Here is a 19,902-nt window from a genome sequence, read left to right as displayed (position 1 = left end):
GCACCGCACAACCACTCGCGGCACAAAACATCGAGTCAGACGCGAACTAAACCGATCGCGATGGTGAGCCTCAGGGTTCTTTCAAATTCCCACACACTCAAGTGCCACTCTAGTCACTCACACACGTGCAAAGATACACATCTGCATTTTCAGTTGGTCTCCAACCGACGATTCATTACAGTCCTCTCAGTCTCATTTCAGACATCGCCAACGACATTGTATCATTATTCGCAATACGGCTGATTTTTTTAATCGCTTTGTGAAGTTGAAATAATTTCTCTTTTCAATTTTTTTAATGAATTTTTCCCCCCAATTGCGGTGTCAACTGACTGCGATATTGGGAAGAGGGGGAGATGACGGAATCACCAGACGGTAATAACAACACTTAGTTAATTAATTAATTAATTAATTAATCAGTCTTTTTTTTCGATTATTCTTTCAATCAATTAATGATTCGTTTTTGTTGTTTATGATTCACAAATTTATGATTTTTGTTTTCACGTGATTTTGGTGTTTTATTTATTTTTGGAGTGAGTGTTTGCGATGGGGGCGGGAGAGGGGGAGGGACGCTGATGGTAAAGGGCAAAGGGGGGAGGGGAACGAATTTTTTGAAGGAATTTGTGAGTTTTTTTTTCTATTTCACTATTTATTTTCCGTTTTTTGCGATTTAATATTGAGGTAATTTTTGGCAACTGCTGGGGGGATTATTAATAGAACGAGGGGACGAGAGAGGGAATTAGGGGGATATTTTTTTATATTTGTTACATTTCTTATTTTTTCAATAAAAAAATGAATTTATTTACGGTTTTAGATCATTGAAAAAAGGCGGAAATGATTATTAGTTTTTTGGGTTTGAAATTACGAAACAACTTGCGCGATGTTGTTTAACAACTGGAGAATTTATGAAAAAATTAATTATGAATTTGTAAACGAGTTCATTTGTTGTGAAATAATTGATTCAATTGGAGCGATCAATTCAGTAATTGGATTAACTCGTTCTTTCACTTTAAAGAAAATATCACACTGAGAAAAAAATTTCAGTTTTTGCGTGAAATCTTGCGTGGAAGTTACGGGCATTTGTTTGTCTGAAACAAATTTAATTGGAAGAATTATATTTTTTCTCAGTGCATTTACTGCCGAATGTTAGGACTTATTTAACACCATCATTCAAAACCAACCGGAAGTCACCGTATTACAACAAGACGTAGTCATTGGCGATAATTGTATAAACATTATCGACTAATATTGCTCGATTTTTTTTTCATTTTCGAGGTTCTAAAAATAAATAACGATCACATCTGTGGGAAATATTACCGGTGGCATGCCACTAGCAGATGAAATAAAAACACATCAACTTTCGCTAAGTTGAAATGTATTTAATTGGCCGTTGTGGCCGTTATCGTCCGATTACTTTCCGAAAAAGTGGTTGATAAATTTCATATTACGCGTATAAATATTTAAATGAGCAATAAATATTAAAGATTTACAAGATCTATGCGCGCGCTGATCTATTCATTTGTTGAAATGAAGAAATGGAATTCATTGAATTTCATTTTCTCGTGAATACCTTATAAATATTGATAATGAATCAAAGAGAATTCGACTAATGATCGAAGTGAATAGCGAAGTAGAGTAAAAGAATCTATAAAGAATTTTTCATTTTCAATTATCTTCAATTTTTTTAAATAATCGGTCTCCATAAAAGGACAGAATTTATTAATTTCACCGATGATATATATACATGTGGAGGTTGGGGTAAAACGGACACTTGACTTTTTTGAAAATGTTAATAAGGCGTTGAAACGTTGATAAAATTTAATATTTTTTTTTAATACAAAGAACAATTATTTCCCTTTGTGAGGAGCCTAAACCGAGCTCAATTGATAAATTTGTTTCTGAGTTATGAATAATTTTAAAAAAGTCTAAACTGTCCATTTCACAATACGCCGGATAGATTGGCTTCAAAAAACGTTAAACTTGATTTTTTATTAAAGTATATTTGGTAGAGTTTAGGGCTGGCAAAGCCCTCGAGTCGAAAAAAATGCATTAAAAAGTCGTTCTCGTTTCTGCTATTTTTCAGCGTCATTCAGTGGAATTTAGGGACCGTATAAAAAAGTGCCTAAATGTCTGTATGGTCGACGAGCACCGGGCGCAACTCAGTCTTTGGTGCTGAGATTGGAAATCCAAGTAATTTAAATCAACAGCCATTACCGAATCATTCGCATTTGCATACAACCGAGGGACATTGTTTCCATAATCGCTTTCACAATTGTCAGGTCAGTAAAAAAAAGTCACACCTAGTTGCACTTCATTACTATTCTAACGGAAAGAAAAAAATTCTAATTTTCATTACCTTTTTCTACTCGTTTTTTGATTCGTCTTCATTTGCAATAACTTTTTCCACCCGAAAGTTTTCCAAATAAACCAAAATTTTGATTTTTTTTTTGATTGGGAATTGACATTCATTTTTTAATTTATTTATTTGGCTTTGGAAATGATTTTAATTTATTAAAATAATTCTAATAAAAATTTTTATGTGATAAACATTATTAAATGACTTTTACGCGCACGAATGGACTTCTGCACTCTTTGTAAGTCCCAAAGAATAAATTGAAATTGTTCAAAACTTTTTGAAAAAAGTCCGGCTGGTGTCCTTCACTCGCTTCTCCACCTATCTCCACCGATTTCCGTAGAAATTAGCACTTTTCACTCATTTTTCCGCACAACACGTACAAAAACTTCCGTAGAAGAACTTAGCGGATGTGTTAAGATATTCTATTGGATTTCTATTGGACTTTCCAGTAGTTTTTGAGCGATTTAATTGAAAAAGTTTGCAATTTATCTGCGCGTTTTATTAATAGAAACGTTCAATGGAAAATGTTCTACAGAAAAAATCAATAGAACTCGATTTTTCTATAGAACTTATTCTATTGAGACATGTTCTATAGAAATCCTTCGGCTCAAATTTTCCAATTTTTTTTGTTCCATTTTTTAATGGGACTTCTTCCCATTGAATGAAGTGAAAAAAACTCGGTAAATTCGTGTCTAGGAATTTTTATAGAAAATGTCTCAGATTTGTTTCTATAAAATAGTTTGCATTGGATTTCTATTGTTTTTTCAATAGAAATTTTCGATGAAAAATGTTCTATAGAAAAAATTAATAGATTTCGATTTTTCTATAGAACCTATTCTATCGAGATATTTTCTATAGAAATTTCTCGGCTCAAATTTTCCAATTTTTTTATTCCATTTCTTAATGGAAAGAGAAGATAAATTGAGTGGGAAACAATTAGAAAATTCGGCTCGAGAAATTTCTATAGAAAATGTCTCAACTGAAAATTTTTTATAGAAAGACGGAATTCTACAGATTTTTTCTATAAAATGGTCCCTATTGACATTTTTTATAAATAAAGGAGCAGTACAGCTGCGGAATTCTTCAATAAAATCTGTGAAAAACTAATAGAAGTTTTAATAGACGTCCAATAAAAATCCAGCAGAATTTTCCATCAAAATCGCTATAAAATTCTATTGGATTTCTATTGAACTTTCGATTAGTTTTTGGCCGATTCTATTGAAAGATTCGGCAGCTTATCTGCGCTTTTTTCAATACAAGTGTTCAATGGAAAATGTTCTGCAGCAAAAATCAATAGAATTCGATTTTTCTATAGAACCTATTCTATCGAGATATTTTCTATAGAAATTGCTCGGCTCAAATTTTCCAATTTATTAAATTCATTTTCCTAATGGAACGCGGCGATGAATGAAGTGGAAAAACCTGGAAAATTCATACCAAGGAATTTCTATAGAAAGTATATCAACGAAAAAAGTTATATAAAAAAATTAAATTCTCCACATTTTCTCTATAAGTACACGCGCCGTAAAGCTCTCTGCTGAATTCTTCAGTAGAATCGGTGAAAATCTAATAGAATTTTCAATAGAAATTCAATGGAAATCCAATCGAATGTTCTATAGAATTCCCTAGGTTTTTCTATGATTTTTTTTCGTGCATGTCATGTTCTCAAACGGCCACTTCAAGTTTTTTGTTCCTCGTTCATTATTAAAAATTATTATTCTTTTTTTCGTTCAGCACCCATTGGTTTTTTTTGCCTATCGAGGGAATCACGTCGAGTAAGCACCACCCTGCTGGCATCGTCGTAATTTTTGTGGTACGTTAATTGAAAAAAAGAGGCCCTGATTTGCTCCCAGCACATCCCCACATAGTTTGTATATTCAATTAATGGTTTTTGTGGTTCCTGACCGTTTTGTTATATCAACGCCAGCCGAACCTTTGTGACTAACATTGGAGCACTAAATTTTTGTGAGAATAATTTGCTGCAATTTTCTCATTTTTTTTCGTCCTTGATTTTTTACCCTCAGTTGGAGGTTAAAAATAATCGGTTTTTGTTTTTCCTCACAAAAGGCAAAGATGTCGCAGTCTGGTGATGGCCTTCACACCCCGGGTTACCTTTCCTGGAGGAAGCTCCAGCTCAGCAGAGCGAAGCTCAAGGCGTCGAGCAAAACTTCGGCATTGTTGTCGGGATTTGCAATGGTGAGGGATTCTCGCTTAATTTTTGGTCATTTTTCGAAATAATGACATCTTTCAATTTCCGGTTTTCATTAATTAATAAGTATTGATTAATTGAAGAGATCCGGATAGGTGTAAGATGGAGAGAATTATCTAATGATATTGATCCCCTCGTGCAAAGCTGAAAAGGATATTTTTAGTAATCTAGTAATCCCATATGACTTCAAAAATTAGCTCCGAGAAATTCTGTGTCCTCGTACTCCTCGTCCCTCCAAAATACTTTTAGTGCTCGAATAATCCCTCCGCAGAAATTCCCATCCCCAAAAAATCTAAAAAAAATCCCCATCCCGGGATCAATCCCCTAAAGAATTCTCGAATCCCCATCCCTCTATCCCTCCTCATCCCTCAAAAAATTCTGTAGATCCCCAATTCTTTAAGAGTCCTTGAATTCCCATTCCTGTAAAAATCGCATATCACCATCACAAAAAATCCCCAAAATCCGAGAAAATCCATCCCTAGAAATCCAGATCCGCAAAAAAATTAAAAAAAATCCCATCCCGATACCCCAAATAATTCTTACATCCTCATCCCTTCAAGAATCTTTAAATCCCTATCCATGCGAAAATCCCATATCCCCACCTTAAAAAAAAACCCGAAATCCCAGAAAATTCATCCGTAAAAATTCCCATCCACCCTAAAAAATTCTGCAGATTTCCATCCCTTCAACAATCTGTAAATCCCCATCGAAGCAAAAATCCCTGTCCCTGCGAAAATTTCATATCTTTACCTCCAAAAAAATCCCCATCCCCACATCCCAATCCCGCAAAATAATTCTCAAATCCCCGTCCCCCAAAAAATCGTCGTCCATATGCCTTCAAGAATTCTCGTTTCCCCAACCTTTGCGAAAATCCCATATCCCCATCCCCAAAAATCCCAAAAAATCGATTTTCAAAGAATCCCCATCCCGAGTCCTCATCCCACCTAAAATTTAGTAGATCCCCATCCCTTAAAAATCCCCAAATCCCATTCCATCCCCAAAATTTACCAAAATCCTTGCAACCGAAATTTCTATCATTCCAGGTGGCGATGGTAGAGGTTCAACTGAACCCCGGCTCGAACTTCCCCAACTCCACGTTAATAACTCCATCGTCCCTATCACAGCGAAAATCCCACATCCCCATCTCCAAAAAACCAAAATACCAGAAATTCCTCTCCAAAAAATAGAAAAAAAACCCCATCGGCAAAAAATTAAAAAAAAATCCATCCCCACATCCCAATCCCGCAAAATGATTCTCAAATCCCCGTCCCCAAAAAAACCTTCTAGATCCCCATATCCCTTCAAGAATCCCCAAATCCCCAACCCTGCGAAAAGCCCAAAAAAATCAATTTCCAAAGAATCCCCATCTCGCGCCCTCATCCGACCTAAAATATAGTAGATCCCCATCCCTTAAAAATCCCCAAAATCCCATCCCATCCCCAAAATTTCTGTCATTCCAGGTGGCGATGGTAGAGGTTCAACTGAACCCCGGCTCGAACTTCCCCAACTCCACGTTACTAACTCCATCGTCCCTATCACAGCGAAAATCCCACATCCCCATCTCCAAAAAACCAAAATACCAAAAATTCCTCTCCAAAAAATAGAAAAAAAACCCCATCGGCAAAAAATTAAAAAAAAATCCATCCCCACATCCCAATCCCGCAAAATGATTCTCAAATCCCCGTCCCCAAAAAAACCTTCTAGATCCCCATATCCCTTCAAGAATCCCCAAATCCCCAACCCTGCGAAAAGCCCAAAAAAATCAATTTCCAAAGAATCCCCATCTCGCGCCCTCATCCGACCTAAAATATAGTAGATCCCCATCCCTTAAAAATCCCCAAAATCCCATCCCATCCCCAAAATTTCTGTCATTCCAGGTGGCGATGGTAGAGGTTCAACTGAACCCCGGCTCGAACTTCCCCAACTCCACGTTACTAACTCCATCGTCCCTATCACAGCGAAAATCCCACATCCCCATCTCCAAAAAACCAGAATACCAAAAATTCCTCCCCAAAAATCACAATCCGCAAAAAATAGAAAAAAACCCCCATCGGCAAAAAATCTTTAAAAAAACCATCCCAATCCCGCAGAATGATTCTCAAGTCCCCATCCCCAAAAAAACACTCTAGATCCCCATATCCCTTCAAGAATCCCCAAATCCCCAACCCTGCGAAAATCCAAAAAAAATCAATTCCCAAAGAATCCCCATCTCGCGCCCGCATCCGACCTAAAATATAGTAGATCCCCATCCCTTCAAAATCCCGAAAATCCCATCCCCATCCCCAAAATCTGCAAAAATCCTTGCAACCGAAATTTCGATAATTCCAGGTGGCGATGGTAGAGGTTCAACTGAGCCCCGAATCAAAAGTCCCCAACTCCATGTTAATAACCTTCGCAGTCTGCACAACCCTCCTGGTAGCGGTCCACATGCTGGCCCTTATGATCTCCACCTGCATTCTCCCGAACATCGAGGCGGTCTGCAATCTCCACAGCATCAGTCTAGTCCACGAGTCCCCCCACGAGCGCCTCCACTGGTACATCGAGATCGCCTGGGCGTTCTCCACTCTCCTCGGGCTCATTCTCTTCCTCCTCGAAATCGCAATCCTCTGCTGGGTCAAATTCTACGACTTCTCCCAGACGGCTGCATGGTCCGCCTGCATTGTCCTCATTCCAGTACTCATTATTTTCCTCGCCTTCGCCATTCATTTCTACCGCAGTCTTGCTGCCCATAAATACGAAGTCACGGTATCTGGTATTCGGGAGTTGGAACTTCTGAAGGAACAAATTGAATCTACCGATGTCGAGGGGAGAAACGGCAGTAGTTTGTTATCGAATTCTCATATTGTGTAGAGTTAACCATTTCCAGTTTTTTACTGAAATTTTTACTCCAATTCCGAATTTTTTGGTCAATTCAGGATTTTTTGGGGAATGAGGTCGTAAGGAAGTCCATTAGGTAGTTCGGGGAATTCCCGCTTTCCAGTGATGGTCATAAGTGCTTTGAAGGGATGGGGATTTGAGGATTTCTGGAGGGATGGGGATAAGGGAATTTGTGACGGGATCGAGATTCGAGGATTTTTAGGGGGGAAGGGATTTCGGAATTCTTTGGGGGATAATTTCGAGATTTTTTATGGGATGGGGATCAGGAGTTTTTTAGGGGAACAAAGGGAATTCCGGGATTTCTAAATGATTTCGGGATTCCTCGAAGGGTGAGGGGTTGGGAATTTTCGATTTTGTTCAGGTATTCTTGGGGGGATAGGAACTTGGGATCTACAAACTTGAGAATTTCTAGAGGGGCTTTGGATTTCTTTTGGGATGATGATTAAGGGATTTTTAGAGGACCAGGGATCGGAGAGTTGTTAGTAGATGCGAATTCAGGGATTTATGAACGGATGGAAATTTAGAGATTTTTCGAGAAGTGGGAATTTTTTACGGATGGGAATTTTTTAAGACAGAAAATTGGGAGATTCTGGGTGGGATGGGGATCGGAATATTTCCAGAGAGATGGAGATTCAGAATTTCTTTGGGAATTTAGATTTTAATATTCTTAGAGGCGTGGAAACTTGAAAATTCTTTAGGAAGGGGGATTGAGGGATTTTCAAAGGGATGGAGACTTAAAATTCAGGAATTTTCCATTATATTGGGGTTTTCTAGAGATTGGGATTGGGGGATGTTTGGAGGGATGGGGATCTGAGGATTTTTAGGAAGCAGGAGACTTGGAATTTCTTTCGGAATTTCGAAATGAGGTTTAGGGAATTCGTAGAGGATTGGGGATCAAAGAATTCTTTGTAAATCAGAATTCTAGGATTTACGGAGAGATACGGGATCTGAGGATTTTTCGGAAGCAAAAGCCTTGGAATTTCCTTTCGGGATTTCGAAATGTGCCTTAGGGAATCCGGCGAGGATTAGGGATCAAAGAATTCTTTGTAAATCAGAATTCTAGGATTTACGGAGAGATACGGGATCTGAGGATTTTTCGGAAGCAAAAGCCTTGGAATTTCCTTTCGGGATTTCGAAATGTGCCTTAGGGAATCCGGCGAGGATTAGGGATCAAAGAATTCTTTGTAAATCAGAATTCTAGGATTTACGGAGCGATGCGGGATCTCAGGATTTTTCGGAAGCAAAAGACGTGGAATTTCTGTCGGGATTTCGAGATGAAGTTTAGGGAATTCTTTGTTAATGAGAATTCTAGGATTTACGGAGCGATGCGGGATCTGAGGATTTTTCGGAAGCAAAAGACTTGGAATTTCCTTTCGGGATTTCGAAATGTGCTTTAAGGGAATTCGGAGAGGATTAGGGATCAAAGAATTCTTTGTAAATGAGAATTCTACGATTTACGGAGCGATGCGGGATCTCAGGATTTTTTGGAAGCAAAAGACTTGGAATTTCTTTTCGAGATTTCGAGATGAGGTTTAGGGAATTCGTAGAGGATTAGGGATCAAAGAATTATTTGTAAATGAGAATTCTAGGATTTACGGAGGAATACGGGATCTCAGGATTTTTCGGAAGCAAAAGACTTGGAATTTCTTTTCGGGATTTCGAGATGAGGTTTAGGGAATTCGTAGAGGATTAGGGATCAAAGAATTATTTGTAAATGAGAATTCTAGGATTTACGGAGGAATACGGGATCTCAGGATTTTTCGGAAGCAAAAGACTTGGAATTTCTTTCGGGATTTCGAGATGAGGTTTAGGGAATTCGTAGAGGATTGGGGATCAAAGAATTCTTTGTAAATGAGAATTCTAGGATTTACGGAGCGATGCGGGATCTCAGGATTTTTCGGAAGCAAAAGACTTGGAATTTCCTTTCGGGATTGCGAAATGTGCTTTAGGGAATTCGGAGAGGGTTAGGGATCAAAGAATTCTTTGTAAATGAGAATTCTAGGATTTACGGTGGGATACGGGATCTCAAGATTTTTCGGAAGCAAAAGACTTGGAATTTCTTTTCGGGATTTCGAGATGAGGTTTAGGGAATTCGTAGAGAATTAGGGATCAAAGAATTCTTTGTAGATGAGAATTCTGCGATTTGGGGATGGATAGGAGCATGGGGATTTCCAGAACCCATTACTCTTCAAATTATGCTCAGAAAATTTTTGTTTGTTTGAATGAAAATTTGTTTTTGAGACTACCTGATAACTCCTGGGGCAAAATGGACTTATGACCAGTGTTCGAAAGCGGAAATTTTCCTGGCTATCAAATGGGGTAACCTTCGACCCCCTTGGAGCAGTTCTCAGCTCAGTGCCAAAATACATTGAAAGAAATTATCTTTACTTTCTCTTCCATTTTGAAAATTGCGGAAATTAGAAAAAAAAAACTTCCACAGAAAAATTCATTTGTTTATTTAATAGATTATTAAGAATAATTACATAGGTTTATGTAGGCGATAATGTAATTACGAACTGAGAGGATATTAGGACTCTTGTAAATATTAGAGATAATTATGTCTTAATTTTTTTTTCTTGTCACTTTTCTTGTCTGGATGATTAATCTTTTTTTTTTGTTTTCGATGGGTTTTCATTGAATCTCGTAGGTATCGGATTCAACTTCTATTTATTGGAATGGCGAATCTCAAATTCAGGCAACTAAATTATATTTTTTTCTTTCTGTCAGATTTTTACTTCGTGATTCAATTGATTTAGGTAGCTCGTTTTTACCTAATTATTACAGAACGAGAAAATTTTAGTGTAAATAATGCGAATACATTCCCTTAGAGCGTCGTGACTTAACGGAGAGATGACTAATGTGAAAATTGATTGAATAGGAATTGCATGTTTTGGGGACATTATTGGGTGATTTATTGGTAGATTTTTTTTAGAGAAGCAGTATTTCAATCAATTTGGGCGACCAGGGAGACTCTGGAGGTGTATTTGCCCTGGAAAATTCACAAAAATTTGTATTACAGAAAGAATTATAAAAAATTTAAATAAAAAGAGCCAAAGGAACGAAAACTTCATTTTTTTAACCCAATCTATAATTTTATAAATAAAATATGTGTGACAATATGACACTCGATTACCAGCCCTGGGATTGGGTATATCGTAGGTTCTGGTGCTAAATCTCTGGAGATGTCCCTCATGGTACTTCTCTTGCAGACATCAGAGCTCCAGAGGCCTTCCTGGAGGAGCCCTCGCCTCAGATGGTAGAATCTCCCGAGGCCCTCCTTTTTCCCTTTCGAGAAGTTGCCCTCGTAGCGATTGCCATCAGCTTCGTAAATGAGGAAAATTTTTTGTTACATTGTGGAAATTGAAAGTGTTGTGGGACGGTTCAATTCACTAACAAATGCGATTACGTTAATTACTCACAAATTAATGACAAATGGTGGCCTGTCACCCAATATAATGCAGGGGGAAGACTGATTTCGTAAATCTTTTGCCACACTGCACAGAGACTTTTATTACGGAAAAGGCTTTTTGAAAAAAGTTGTAATATTTTGGAGAATTTTTTAATCACACTTTTATCACATAAAAATGGCAGATGACTACACACCACTGTTTTGAAAATTGAGATACCTAGCTGTCACTTCCCATGAGGAGTTAGTGTTTTTTTATCCACCATGGAAAATGACAGATAATAGATAATTTGCCACAGCGAATCAGATATTTGTAATTTCCACTTTTTTCAACTCATTCTGAATCTCAATTAAAAACGCTCTTTGAAAAAGTTCAGAATTTTTTCTATTTTTTGTTATCATTCTATCATAGTTTTTGGGAATTTCTACATGATGTACCACTCAATGGACAATTTTGGATTACGAAAAATGAAAAAAATCCAGATAACATTCGAAAGATAGTACACCCGGGCCTTAATTCTATTTTTTGTTAATAATTTTTCAAGAGAATCCGTTCTTCCGTGAGGGAGAACTTTTATGAATTTATCGTCATTCATTTATCCACGGCCAATAACTAACGGAAAATTCAATCGAAATCGAAAAGAATTGTCTAGCGAATTCGCTAGGTTTTTCTATTAAATTTTTTCGTGCAGACTTCTCACCCTGTATCAACATGCCAGGACCGTCGCAACGTTCATCTCTCCATTGTCCTTGATAGAAGCTTCCGTCAGACCCCCATAGTCTCCCGAAACCGTGTCTTCTACCCCTGCAGAACTCTCCCTCATAAAAATCTCCGTTCGAGTACCAGAAAGCACCGAAACCCTGCTTCTTACCCTCCACCCACCCCCCGGCGTAAATTTTCTCGATTTCCCCAGTTCTGAAGACTTTTGAAAGGACTCCGAAGCCGTGGGACTTCCTCTGGAACACTTGACCCTCGTACAACCACCGGAACTCATCGACTTTCTTATTCTCTCTTTAAAAAATATGACTGCATTAATTCCGTTCAATTAATTCGATTGATTTAATTTTTTAAGAGAGCGTAGGGCAAAACGACCCCCTTTGACTTTTTTTGTGATACTCATAACTCTGGAATAAATTCATTAATTGAGATCAGTCTAGGCCCATTCTAAAGGAGAAATGTAGTTTCCATGGAAAACAAAATATTCCATTTCATTTCAAATTGAATGAGCTGTTAACATTTTTGAAAAAATCAAAAGGGGCCGTTTTACCCCAGTCTCCCAGACCGGGCCGTTACGACCCCAGTCGTAAAGATTACGTAACTTATTATCCGCGGACAAAATATCCGCGGGACAACAAATCCGAAGACATATCATCCCCGACTAAATTCCTCCTGTGGAATCTCTTATTAAAATCATCCAAAGGCTAAAATACCACAGTTATTAATGAATGTAGGGCGGGTAATATTTAGCAAAGATTACAGAGATGATAGTTTTGAATGTTTATATTCAAGAAATTGCAGCAGAAATCAGTCCAAACAAACTTTAATAATTATTAAAAGTTTAATAATTCGTCAGTCAACAAAAATTTTGAATTGATTTTACAAGTCAATTTCTTGATTATAGATATTCACCAACAAATTCCTCACCTCAAAATAGTTTTTTTCTCATTTTTTGGTTATTTTTTTTGTGTAAAAAATTATTGTCATTATAAATAAACTTTTCATCAATTACCTGTGTATTTTCACCCACTCAAATTCCTCTCGTGACTGTTTTTCCGAGTCGTGAGGGTGTCTATGAATTTTGTGAGCCCCAATCAGTGCCATTTTCCCACTAAAAACGATGTCTAAAAAATTGTCAACAATTTCATAATTCCTTTTTTGTTTCCCAATAGTTTTTCTTCTTTTTCACTGCAATTAATGACATTTCACCATCAAAACTCTTGATGTTGACGAACCATTCAGGAGAAATCAGCCACAACAACAAAAATTGTTAAATACTCCATAATTATTTATTTATAATATATATATATTTTTTTGTACAATACTGCGATATGCTTACAACAAAATGATGAGTGGACAACTTTCTCTAATGCGAGAGCCAATAGGGCCCTTAATTAATCCTTTACGATTTTTCACTAATCACTACGCCTTTTAATTTGCAACAATTCAAAAGGCAACTAAACTGGCTTTCCAACCAGAAGAAAAGCCTCTCACATCTTCCCAAATATCTCTGGAACCCCGAGACCTAAAGATTTGAGTGAGCGCTCATCGAAAAGCTGATGAAATTTCCGATTCCATCCTCTGGTCACGAACCCGTTTTGCCCCACTGGTTACACCAAAACCCTTAAAAAATCGTTTCGACGCTCAAAATTGATTTCTTCGCTTATTTGAGGACATCCCGGGGCAAAATGGGTTCAACACCAGACTACGGAATCGGAAATTTTCTCAGCTTTAAAATGAACGCTGAATCGCGCCTCTAGGTCTGATAGTTCCCGAGATATTCAGGAAAAACGAAAAAAATTGTTCAACTTTTCTTCCAGTTTTTCATCTGCTGTTTAATCGATTATTTTTCGTCTCTGGATTCTCTCTCTGGTAACCTGCCTTTTTCTCAATAATGTTAATGAATATTTATGTTACTCATACGTCGACCTTATCGATAAGATATGTTTATATCTATTAATCCGATATGAGAAATTTCCAAATGAATTTTTTGCGATTTTTTTCCTCGAGAATTTTTTCCCATTTTCAATTTTTTTTCGTTTTCATTATTCTTTCTTAATTAGTTTAGGTATCTCATAAGGTCATCTACGTGTATAAATCGTCTATGCGTCATTCATTTTACAAATTTCAAGTACAGACTCGCTGCAGTCTTGTGCAAATATTTTTTTATAATTTTTTTTTCGGATTTTAGGTTTGTAATCACAATTGACTTTTTCACGGTACAAAAATTTTTTTTCATCAAATTTTGCTTTCGTTTTTTGGAGGCGCGAGTGGACGATGAGATCCAGTGATTTTTTGGCGGGATTTTTTTTATTTATTCGTCGCAAACTCGATTTTTTGAATTTGCGAATTTTTCCCGTCCAGAATGTTTTTTTTTAATTTTGAAAAAATTCACTGGTCCCAAGACATGGCAACCCCCCAATTTTTAATTTTTTTTCGTCGTCAAATGTTGAATTTCACGGTTTTTGCTTCTTAATTAGTTTTTATCAATTAATTAAATAATGTTATTAATTAATGTAAAAGCAGTCGTCAAGTAATTTTACTATTTTTCGGGGAAGTCTCTCCCCCTTCGTTTGTGCCACTGAATGGTATTTTCACATTTGTTTAACTTCATTAGTCATTTTTAATATCAAATGCTATGAGGTTGATTAATTGAAGAGCGAAGTGGTAAGAGAACATTATCTGACATTTTTTTATGGAATTGAATTATTTACGAAAAAGTCTTCAGGTTTTTTTGTAAAATAGCTCATTATCGAGACTATTACAAAATTGTCAAGAAAAAACAACTGCTTTAGTACAATTCAAGGATTTTTTTGGTTTTTAGTTGAGGGTCAAAAGGTCTCGAGTGGCAAACGGCCCTTGAATAGGTGTAGGGTTAAGGGTCAGATGAACCTTTGAGACCATCTCCGTAACCTTTTCGTCCTTTAAGATCATTTGACTCTCAACCCTGAACAGTCTTAACGGTCCAAAATTATTTGATCCTCAATTTTAGACGTCCTTACGGGTCATTTGCCTCTCTAGACCATTTGACCTTCACCTCTAATTTGGCCCTCAGGAGCATTGAAAAAGTTTTTGAGGGTCAAGCAACCCTTAAGGACGTCTGAAGTTGAGACCCAAATGATTTCGAAGGTCAATCGACCCTTGAGGACGTTTGGAGTTTTGTGGGTCAAATTTTCCTAAGGGTCAAACGACCCTCGAAGGCGAATAGGGTTGAGGGTCATGGCTTTTCTCATCACTCCGCTGTATCCCGTTTGACCCACAAGACCATTTGACCCTTCACCCTGAGCATTATTAAGGGTTGTTTAGCATAAGGCCATTTGACCCTTCACCCTGAACACTATTGAGGGTCATGTGACCTTCAAGATTAATTGACCCTCCGCTCTGGACGTCCTTGAAGGTAATTTCCCCCCAAAATCATTCGACCTTGTTCAAGGGTCGTTTGACCCTCAGGAGAATTTGACCTTTCACTAAAAATGGTCTTGAGGGTCAAACGAACCTTGAGGACGTCTAAAGTTGAGGGTCACATGATTTTGAAGGTCAAATGACCGTTGAGGACGTTTGGAGTTGAGGGTCAAATTGTCTTCAGGTACGACAAAAGGTCCTCAAGGGTCACTTGACCCTCACAGCCGTCTGACCCGCAACTAACAAAAAAAAAGGAAAATCTAAAATTCACCTTTTACCACTCCCCTCCAAACCAACCTCTCTCATTATCTCTTCTTTATTCTCATTTTAATTAATTAATTAATTAATTAATTAATATAAAATTTCTAGATTATGTACATATGCGTACGTTTCAAGTGCATATGGCGCAATGGATCGGTTTTTTTTTCAATTATTAATTATACCTGCCCGAGCTGCTCCTTTTGTTCACATTTTTATTAAAAAATTAAGTTTAAAAAATCAATTGATTAAGAAAAAAATCAATCAAGGGGAGAAATTTGTGTCGTTGACTCCTGGGACTCGATTCGAATCGAATTATTCAACTGCTCAAATAATCAAAAATGGATTTTTGATAATTTTTTAATTCTTTGCAAATTGAAAATAATTGATTTATTAATTAGTTTGTTAATAATATTTTTAGGGGGAATTTTCCGACGTTAATTTTGTAAAAAAATACTCGTCGTGCTGCCAAAATAATATCATTAATTATAAATAACAACTAATTGATGAATTATGATGATTAAAATAATTATAAAAATATTTTACTGTAAAAAATCATTTTGTGATGAATTGAATTAATTAATTTTACGATGTTTTTCGGGGTTTTATACATAGTGTACAGTTTGGAAGAAGTCTCAAGAAGGTTCAGAATTTTTAATATTTTTTTCTCACGAAAAATTAATAAAAATTCTTGAAAAATTAGTTTTTCAACTTTTTTTATTCTGAAAAATTGAAAAAAATAATTATGGGATTAGGAGGGAATATATCGGGGTCGAAGTGATGATGCATGGTCCCACAATCGTCACGAGTGATTGAAAAAATGTCTTCAATGTTCAATTAATAAAACAATGATCGTGTTTAATGCTTGATTGATCGATTCTGGAGTAAAAAAAAGTTTTTCTAGTCTTTTCTAATTTTCTCTAAAAATATGGAAGTTAGAGAAAAACGCCTCGGACAGCAAATGTTCGGCTCGACGAGAGGAACAACTTTTGTACTAAACATTTATTCATATCTGGAATACTTAATTAAATATCCAGTGTTAAAATAAATTAATAAATAAAATCGTAAATTCATGTTCAACGTTCAACCCTGAATATGTTGATAAATATCACAGATACGAAAAAAAATCATTAGTTAAAAGATTTTCTTCTGTTCGAGACGATTGAAATGAACTCTGATTTTTTTTCTATCTCAATAATTCACTGAGAATTTGTTAATTGTTTAAACAAATTGCTTAAAAGTCATCCTTTACAATTTCATAATCACATCTACAATCGCGAATATGTCAAATTCTAATTATTGTACAGAAAAATATCAAAAATCTTTTCATTCGTTTTTTCAAGACGAATATTTTGTCTCCAGCTCATTTTGCCCCATCTTCAATAGTCACCCCACAACTCCCCAAAAACCGCACCTCTTATGGATTTTTTTATGTTCGCATTCTCCAGCTCTTAAAAATATTTCAACCTTTTCAATTATTCCCCTGAAACATCTCCGGAGCCTTCAATTATCTATAAACAACTCCTCACCACCTTCCTCCACCCCTGAAAGCTCCAGAATCAATCAATAATCCTTAAATCACCGTCTGACCTTAATAATTCGTTCGTGAAGTGATAAAACGAGAAATATCAACTTCGAGCTGAGTTTAAAGGTCGAATATCTCAGGATTCAGTGGAGATAGCAAAAAATTTGTGAGGACATTTTTTGTAGAAAAAATAAAAAGCTACAAAAGAGTTTTTATAAAAAATTCCGCTATCTCTCTCAGTTTTCAAGATATATTCCAAAAACTGATTGAAGAAAATTGATTTGTCCTGTAAACCAGTTAAATAAACTGACTTTAAGCATCAAATATCTCAAAATCAAAGGAACATATCGAAAATTTTGTAAGAACCTTTATTGTAGGAAAATTGAAAAGCTACAAAAAGTTTTTAACAATAATTTTTCTACCTCCCACAGAATCCGAGATATTCCCCAAAAAACTAATCATCCAAAGCCGCAATTTCCCAAGTGTTCACTTCACTCCCGAATTCACCCAAAAGACGATTGAAAAATAACTAAAAAATAATCTCTCAACCTGTGGCGCAGCAGTGGCAGTTCTCTGTAATGTTCTCTGAATGTTCCTCATAAATTTCAATTTTTCTGGGATTCCGTGCTCGAAAAAAACAATCAAAGTAAAAATTCAAAAATCAGAGGTAAAGTATGAAAAAAATTAATTTCACCTAGAGAACAACGTCGGGCAGGGTACAATGCCACTAGGCGTGTGTCATACCACTTCTCAATGTGCCATGGTTACCAATCCTATGGCCGGACATTGTGTTGTTACCACCGGTAACTTCTTCACGAACTATTTTGCGTTCTTTGTAGTAGATCTCCTCGCTCTCCTTGTCGCAGAAGAGGAGAACAACGCCGCCGAAAAGGAATATTGCGGCGCCCCAGCCGACACCGTAGGCCCAACCAAATTCCCATATCGGCCGATTTCCTGGTGAGAAGGAAAAAAATATTTTTATTTTTACTGAAGTTGAGGGTTAAATGGTTGGGAGGGTCAAATGACCCTTAATGGCATTTAGATTTAAGGGATACATTTATCTCTTGAGGGTCAAACGACTTTTAAAGACGTTTAGAGTTGAGGGTCAAAATATATTGGAGGTCAAACGACCCTTAATGATGTTTAGAGTTGAAGATCAAATGGTTTTCAGCGTCAAACGACCTTAATGACGGTTAGAGATGAGGGTCAAATGATCTTGAGGGTCAAACGACCCTTAATGATGTTTAGAGTTGAAGATTGAATGGTTTTCAGCGTCAAACGACTTTAATGACGGTTAGAGATGAAGGTCAAATGATCTTGAGGGTCAAACGACCCTTAAGGGCGTTCGCAGTTGAGGGTCAAATGAACCTTAATGACGTTCAGAGTTGAGGGTCCAACGACCCTTAATGACATTTAGAGTTGAGGGTCAAACGACCTTTAAAGACGTTTAGAGTTTAGGGTCAAATGATCCTGAGGGTCAAATGATCTTGAGGATCAAACGACCTCAATGACGGTTAGAGATGAGGGTCAAATGACCTTGAGGGTCAAACTACCCTTAAGGACGTTCAGAGTTGAGGGTCAAATGAGCCTTAATGACGCTTAGAGTTAAGGGTCGCACAACCCTTAAAAATCTTTGAAACTGAGGGTCAATCAATCTTTAACAACGTTTACGGTTAAGGGTCGCAGGGATTCAAGATCAAAAAGTGTCATTTGACCCTCACCAAAAAATCATGATTAAATCATTCAAAAAAATCATTAACGCTCACCTAAATTAAGCTCTGCTGCGAAGAACACAGGGTACACGATGAGGGCTAACAAAAGTGCCAGGACTGCAACAAAAAAATTATTCGTTACGCAAATTTCCCCATCCATCATGATTAATAATAATTAATCATCAAAAATTAATTATTATTAATCAATATTCCTCGCGAAAAAATATTGTTGACACAACCATAAAAATTTCAAATGCAAATGAAATTTCTCTGCATCCACTCATGACGTAATCAATTTCAAATGTCAAAAGGCAGATTTATATTTGATTTATTATTAATGGAGGATAATTACGTGCGAGCCCCATGAACAGGACAGCTAATCTATAGCATTTGTGTTTGTCCCTGTGATCCTTGGCTCTCAAACCAAGGACAGTGAGGAGGGTTGCAGCTACATCAGCAACAAGACTAACAATGCACAGTACAGCAGCTGCTTTGATGTAGCCGACGTCTCTGGCTGGATAACAACCGGCAGAGGCAGCGACATTAAAGGGTAATGGGGTTGGTGCACCAATGTCTATGCAGTGGAAAAATAGACCCTGTCGCCAGCCAATAGCCATTAACCAGTCGGTCGAGGCCAGGCCCATTATCATTAAGATTATCACTATTACTCCACATATGAATGCTATGACCTGTTGGGGTAATTTTATTCAATTAGTTGAGTTTGACATTGTCTTGATTGCCTGGGGCGAATTTTGGGGGAGACTACTGTGGGTTTTGAGAGTCTCGGGCTATTGGAGGTGGATTTCTCGTGCATTGAAGATCGATTATATACAGGGATAGCCAAATTTGTAATATTTTATTACGGTTAATATTGAAGCTCTATTCGTACGGTAAATTCAAAGATTATTGAAAACTGCAAAAAAATTGCAGAAAACTCGATTGGATTCGGCATTCTAATTTTTTTCTCAATTTAATCATCGTTTTGGTTTTTCAAAGAAGAAATGTTCAAAATTCAGGATTTAACCCAGTGTCTTATGTGAAAATCAACATTTCCATTGTAATCAAAGATTAAAATCTGATTTTTTTTTCATTTGATGGGAAAAAATCTAGAATTTTTTTGACACCTCGTAAAAAATAATCCACCGTTTTGCAAACAAGTTTTATTATTTATTTATCAGAGGGAAATGTTTGAAAAAATATCAATATTTTGCGAAATTTAATTCAGATAATACTGACTGGGTATGAATTTTTTCCATGCAATTTAGTTGAAAAATTTTAAAAACTGAAAATATCCAAAAGTACAGCGGAGCCCGGCCGGAGAGTAGAGCTACTTTAATTAGATAACATCACTCTTGAAATTTTTTGAGTACTTAAGTATCATAAATTAAGTATCATTATTCATCCCCAAAGAAATTCTTCCGTCAACTCCGAAACAAAAAAAA

At 36.6% G+C, this 19,902-nt stretch overlaps 3 protein-coding genes across 12 annotated transcripts in view; 1 reads left to right on the top strand and 2 right to left on the bottom strand.

The window, feature by feature from the left end:
* The window catches only part of LOC107036615 (calcium release-activated calcium channel protein 1), a 30,825-nt gene extending 20,327 nt beyond the window's left edge, over positions 1 to 10,498 (top strand). For 2 of the 7 annotated variants that reach the window (XM_015254675.2, XM_015254677.1), the window contains exons 2-4: positions 2,081 to 2,276; positions 4,421 to 4,549; positions 6,891 to 10,498. In XM_015254675.2, coding sequence (XP_015110161.1) covers positions 2,124 to 2,276; positions 4,421 to 4,549; positions 6,891 to 7,412 — 804 coding nt within the window. In that variant the 5' untranslated portion in view covers positions 2,081 to 2,123 and the 3' untranslated portion in view covers positions 7,413 to 10,498. Of the gene's footprint in view, positions 1 to 189; positions 373 to 2,080; positions 2,277 to 2,554; positions 2,592 to 4,087; positions 4,167 to 4,420; positions 4,550 to 6,890 lie in introns of those variants that run through there. The other 5 variants (XM_015254678.1, XM_015254674.1, XM_015254679.1 and 2 more) reach the window with 5 other exon arrangements.
* LOC107036559 (MORN repeat-containing protein 3) lies at positions 10,046 to 12,667 on the bottom strand. The gene is made up of 3 exons (XM_015254596.2): positions 12,576 to 12,667; positions 11,547 to 11,857; positions 10,046 to 10,760 (listed from the first exon to the last, which is right to left on the bottom strand). The coding sequence occupies exons 1-3, from the start codon at positions 12,665 to 12,667 to the stop codon at positions 10,525 to 10,527; spliced, it is 639 nt and encodes a 212-aa protein (XP_015110082.1). The 3' UTR covers positions 10,046 to 10,524.
* Positions 12,668 to 12,830: 163 nt separating this feature from the next.
* LOC107036616 (transmembrane protein 47) overlaps positions 12,831 to 19,902 on the bottom strand; it is a 12,532-nt gene continuing 5,460 nt past the window's right edge. For all 4 annotated transcript variants that reach the window (XM_015254683.1, XM_015254685.1, XM_015254684.1 and 1 more), the window contains 3 exons: positions 18,813 to 19,149; positions 18,515 to 18,577; positions 12,831 to 17,702 (listed from right to left, as the gene is read on the bottom strand). In XM_015254683.1, the coding sequence (XP_015110169.1) occupies positions 17,476 to 17,702; positions 18,515 to 18,577; positions 18,813 to 19,149 (627 nt within the window). In that variant the 3' untranslated portion in view covers positions 12,831 to 17,475. The remainder of the gene's footprint in view (positions 17,703 to 18,514; positions 18,578 to 18,812; positions 19,150 to 19,902) is intronic.

The sequence above is a fragment of the Diachasma alloeum genome, unplaced genomic scaffold (genome assembly GCF_001412515.2).
Source record: "Diachasma alloeum isolate Michigan unplaced genomic scaffold, Dall2.0 Dall_scaffold_00210, whole genome shotgun sequence".
Taxonomy (NCBI): domain Eukaryota; kingdom Metazoa; phylum Arthropoda; class Insecta; order Hymenoptera; family Braconidae; genus Diachasma; species Diachasma alloeum.
Note: the sequence above shows the minus strand (reverse complement) of the source record. Positions and strands in the feature narration are given on the sequence as shown.

What these genes read in the sequence shown, in the direction of transcription:
- LOC107036559 (XM_015254596.2), bottom strand. Translation starts at nt 12,667, where the DNA reads ATGGCACTGATTGGGGCTCACAAAATTCATAGACACCCTCACGACTCG. An exon ending in GAGTGGGTGAAAATACACAG is followed by an intron (nt 11,858 to 12,575) that starts GTAATTGATGAA and finishes TATTTTTTAAAG; the next exon opens with AGAGAATAAGAAAGTCGATG. An exon ending in TCCTGGCATGTTGATACAGG is followed by an intron (nt 10,761 to 11,546) that starts GTGAGAAGTCTG and finishes TCATTTACGAAG; the next exon opens with CTGATGGCAATCGCTACGAG.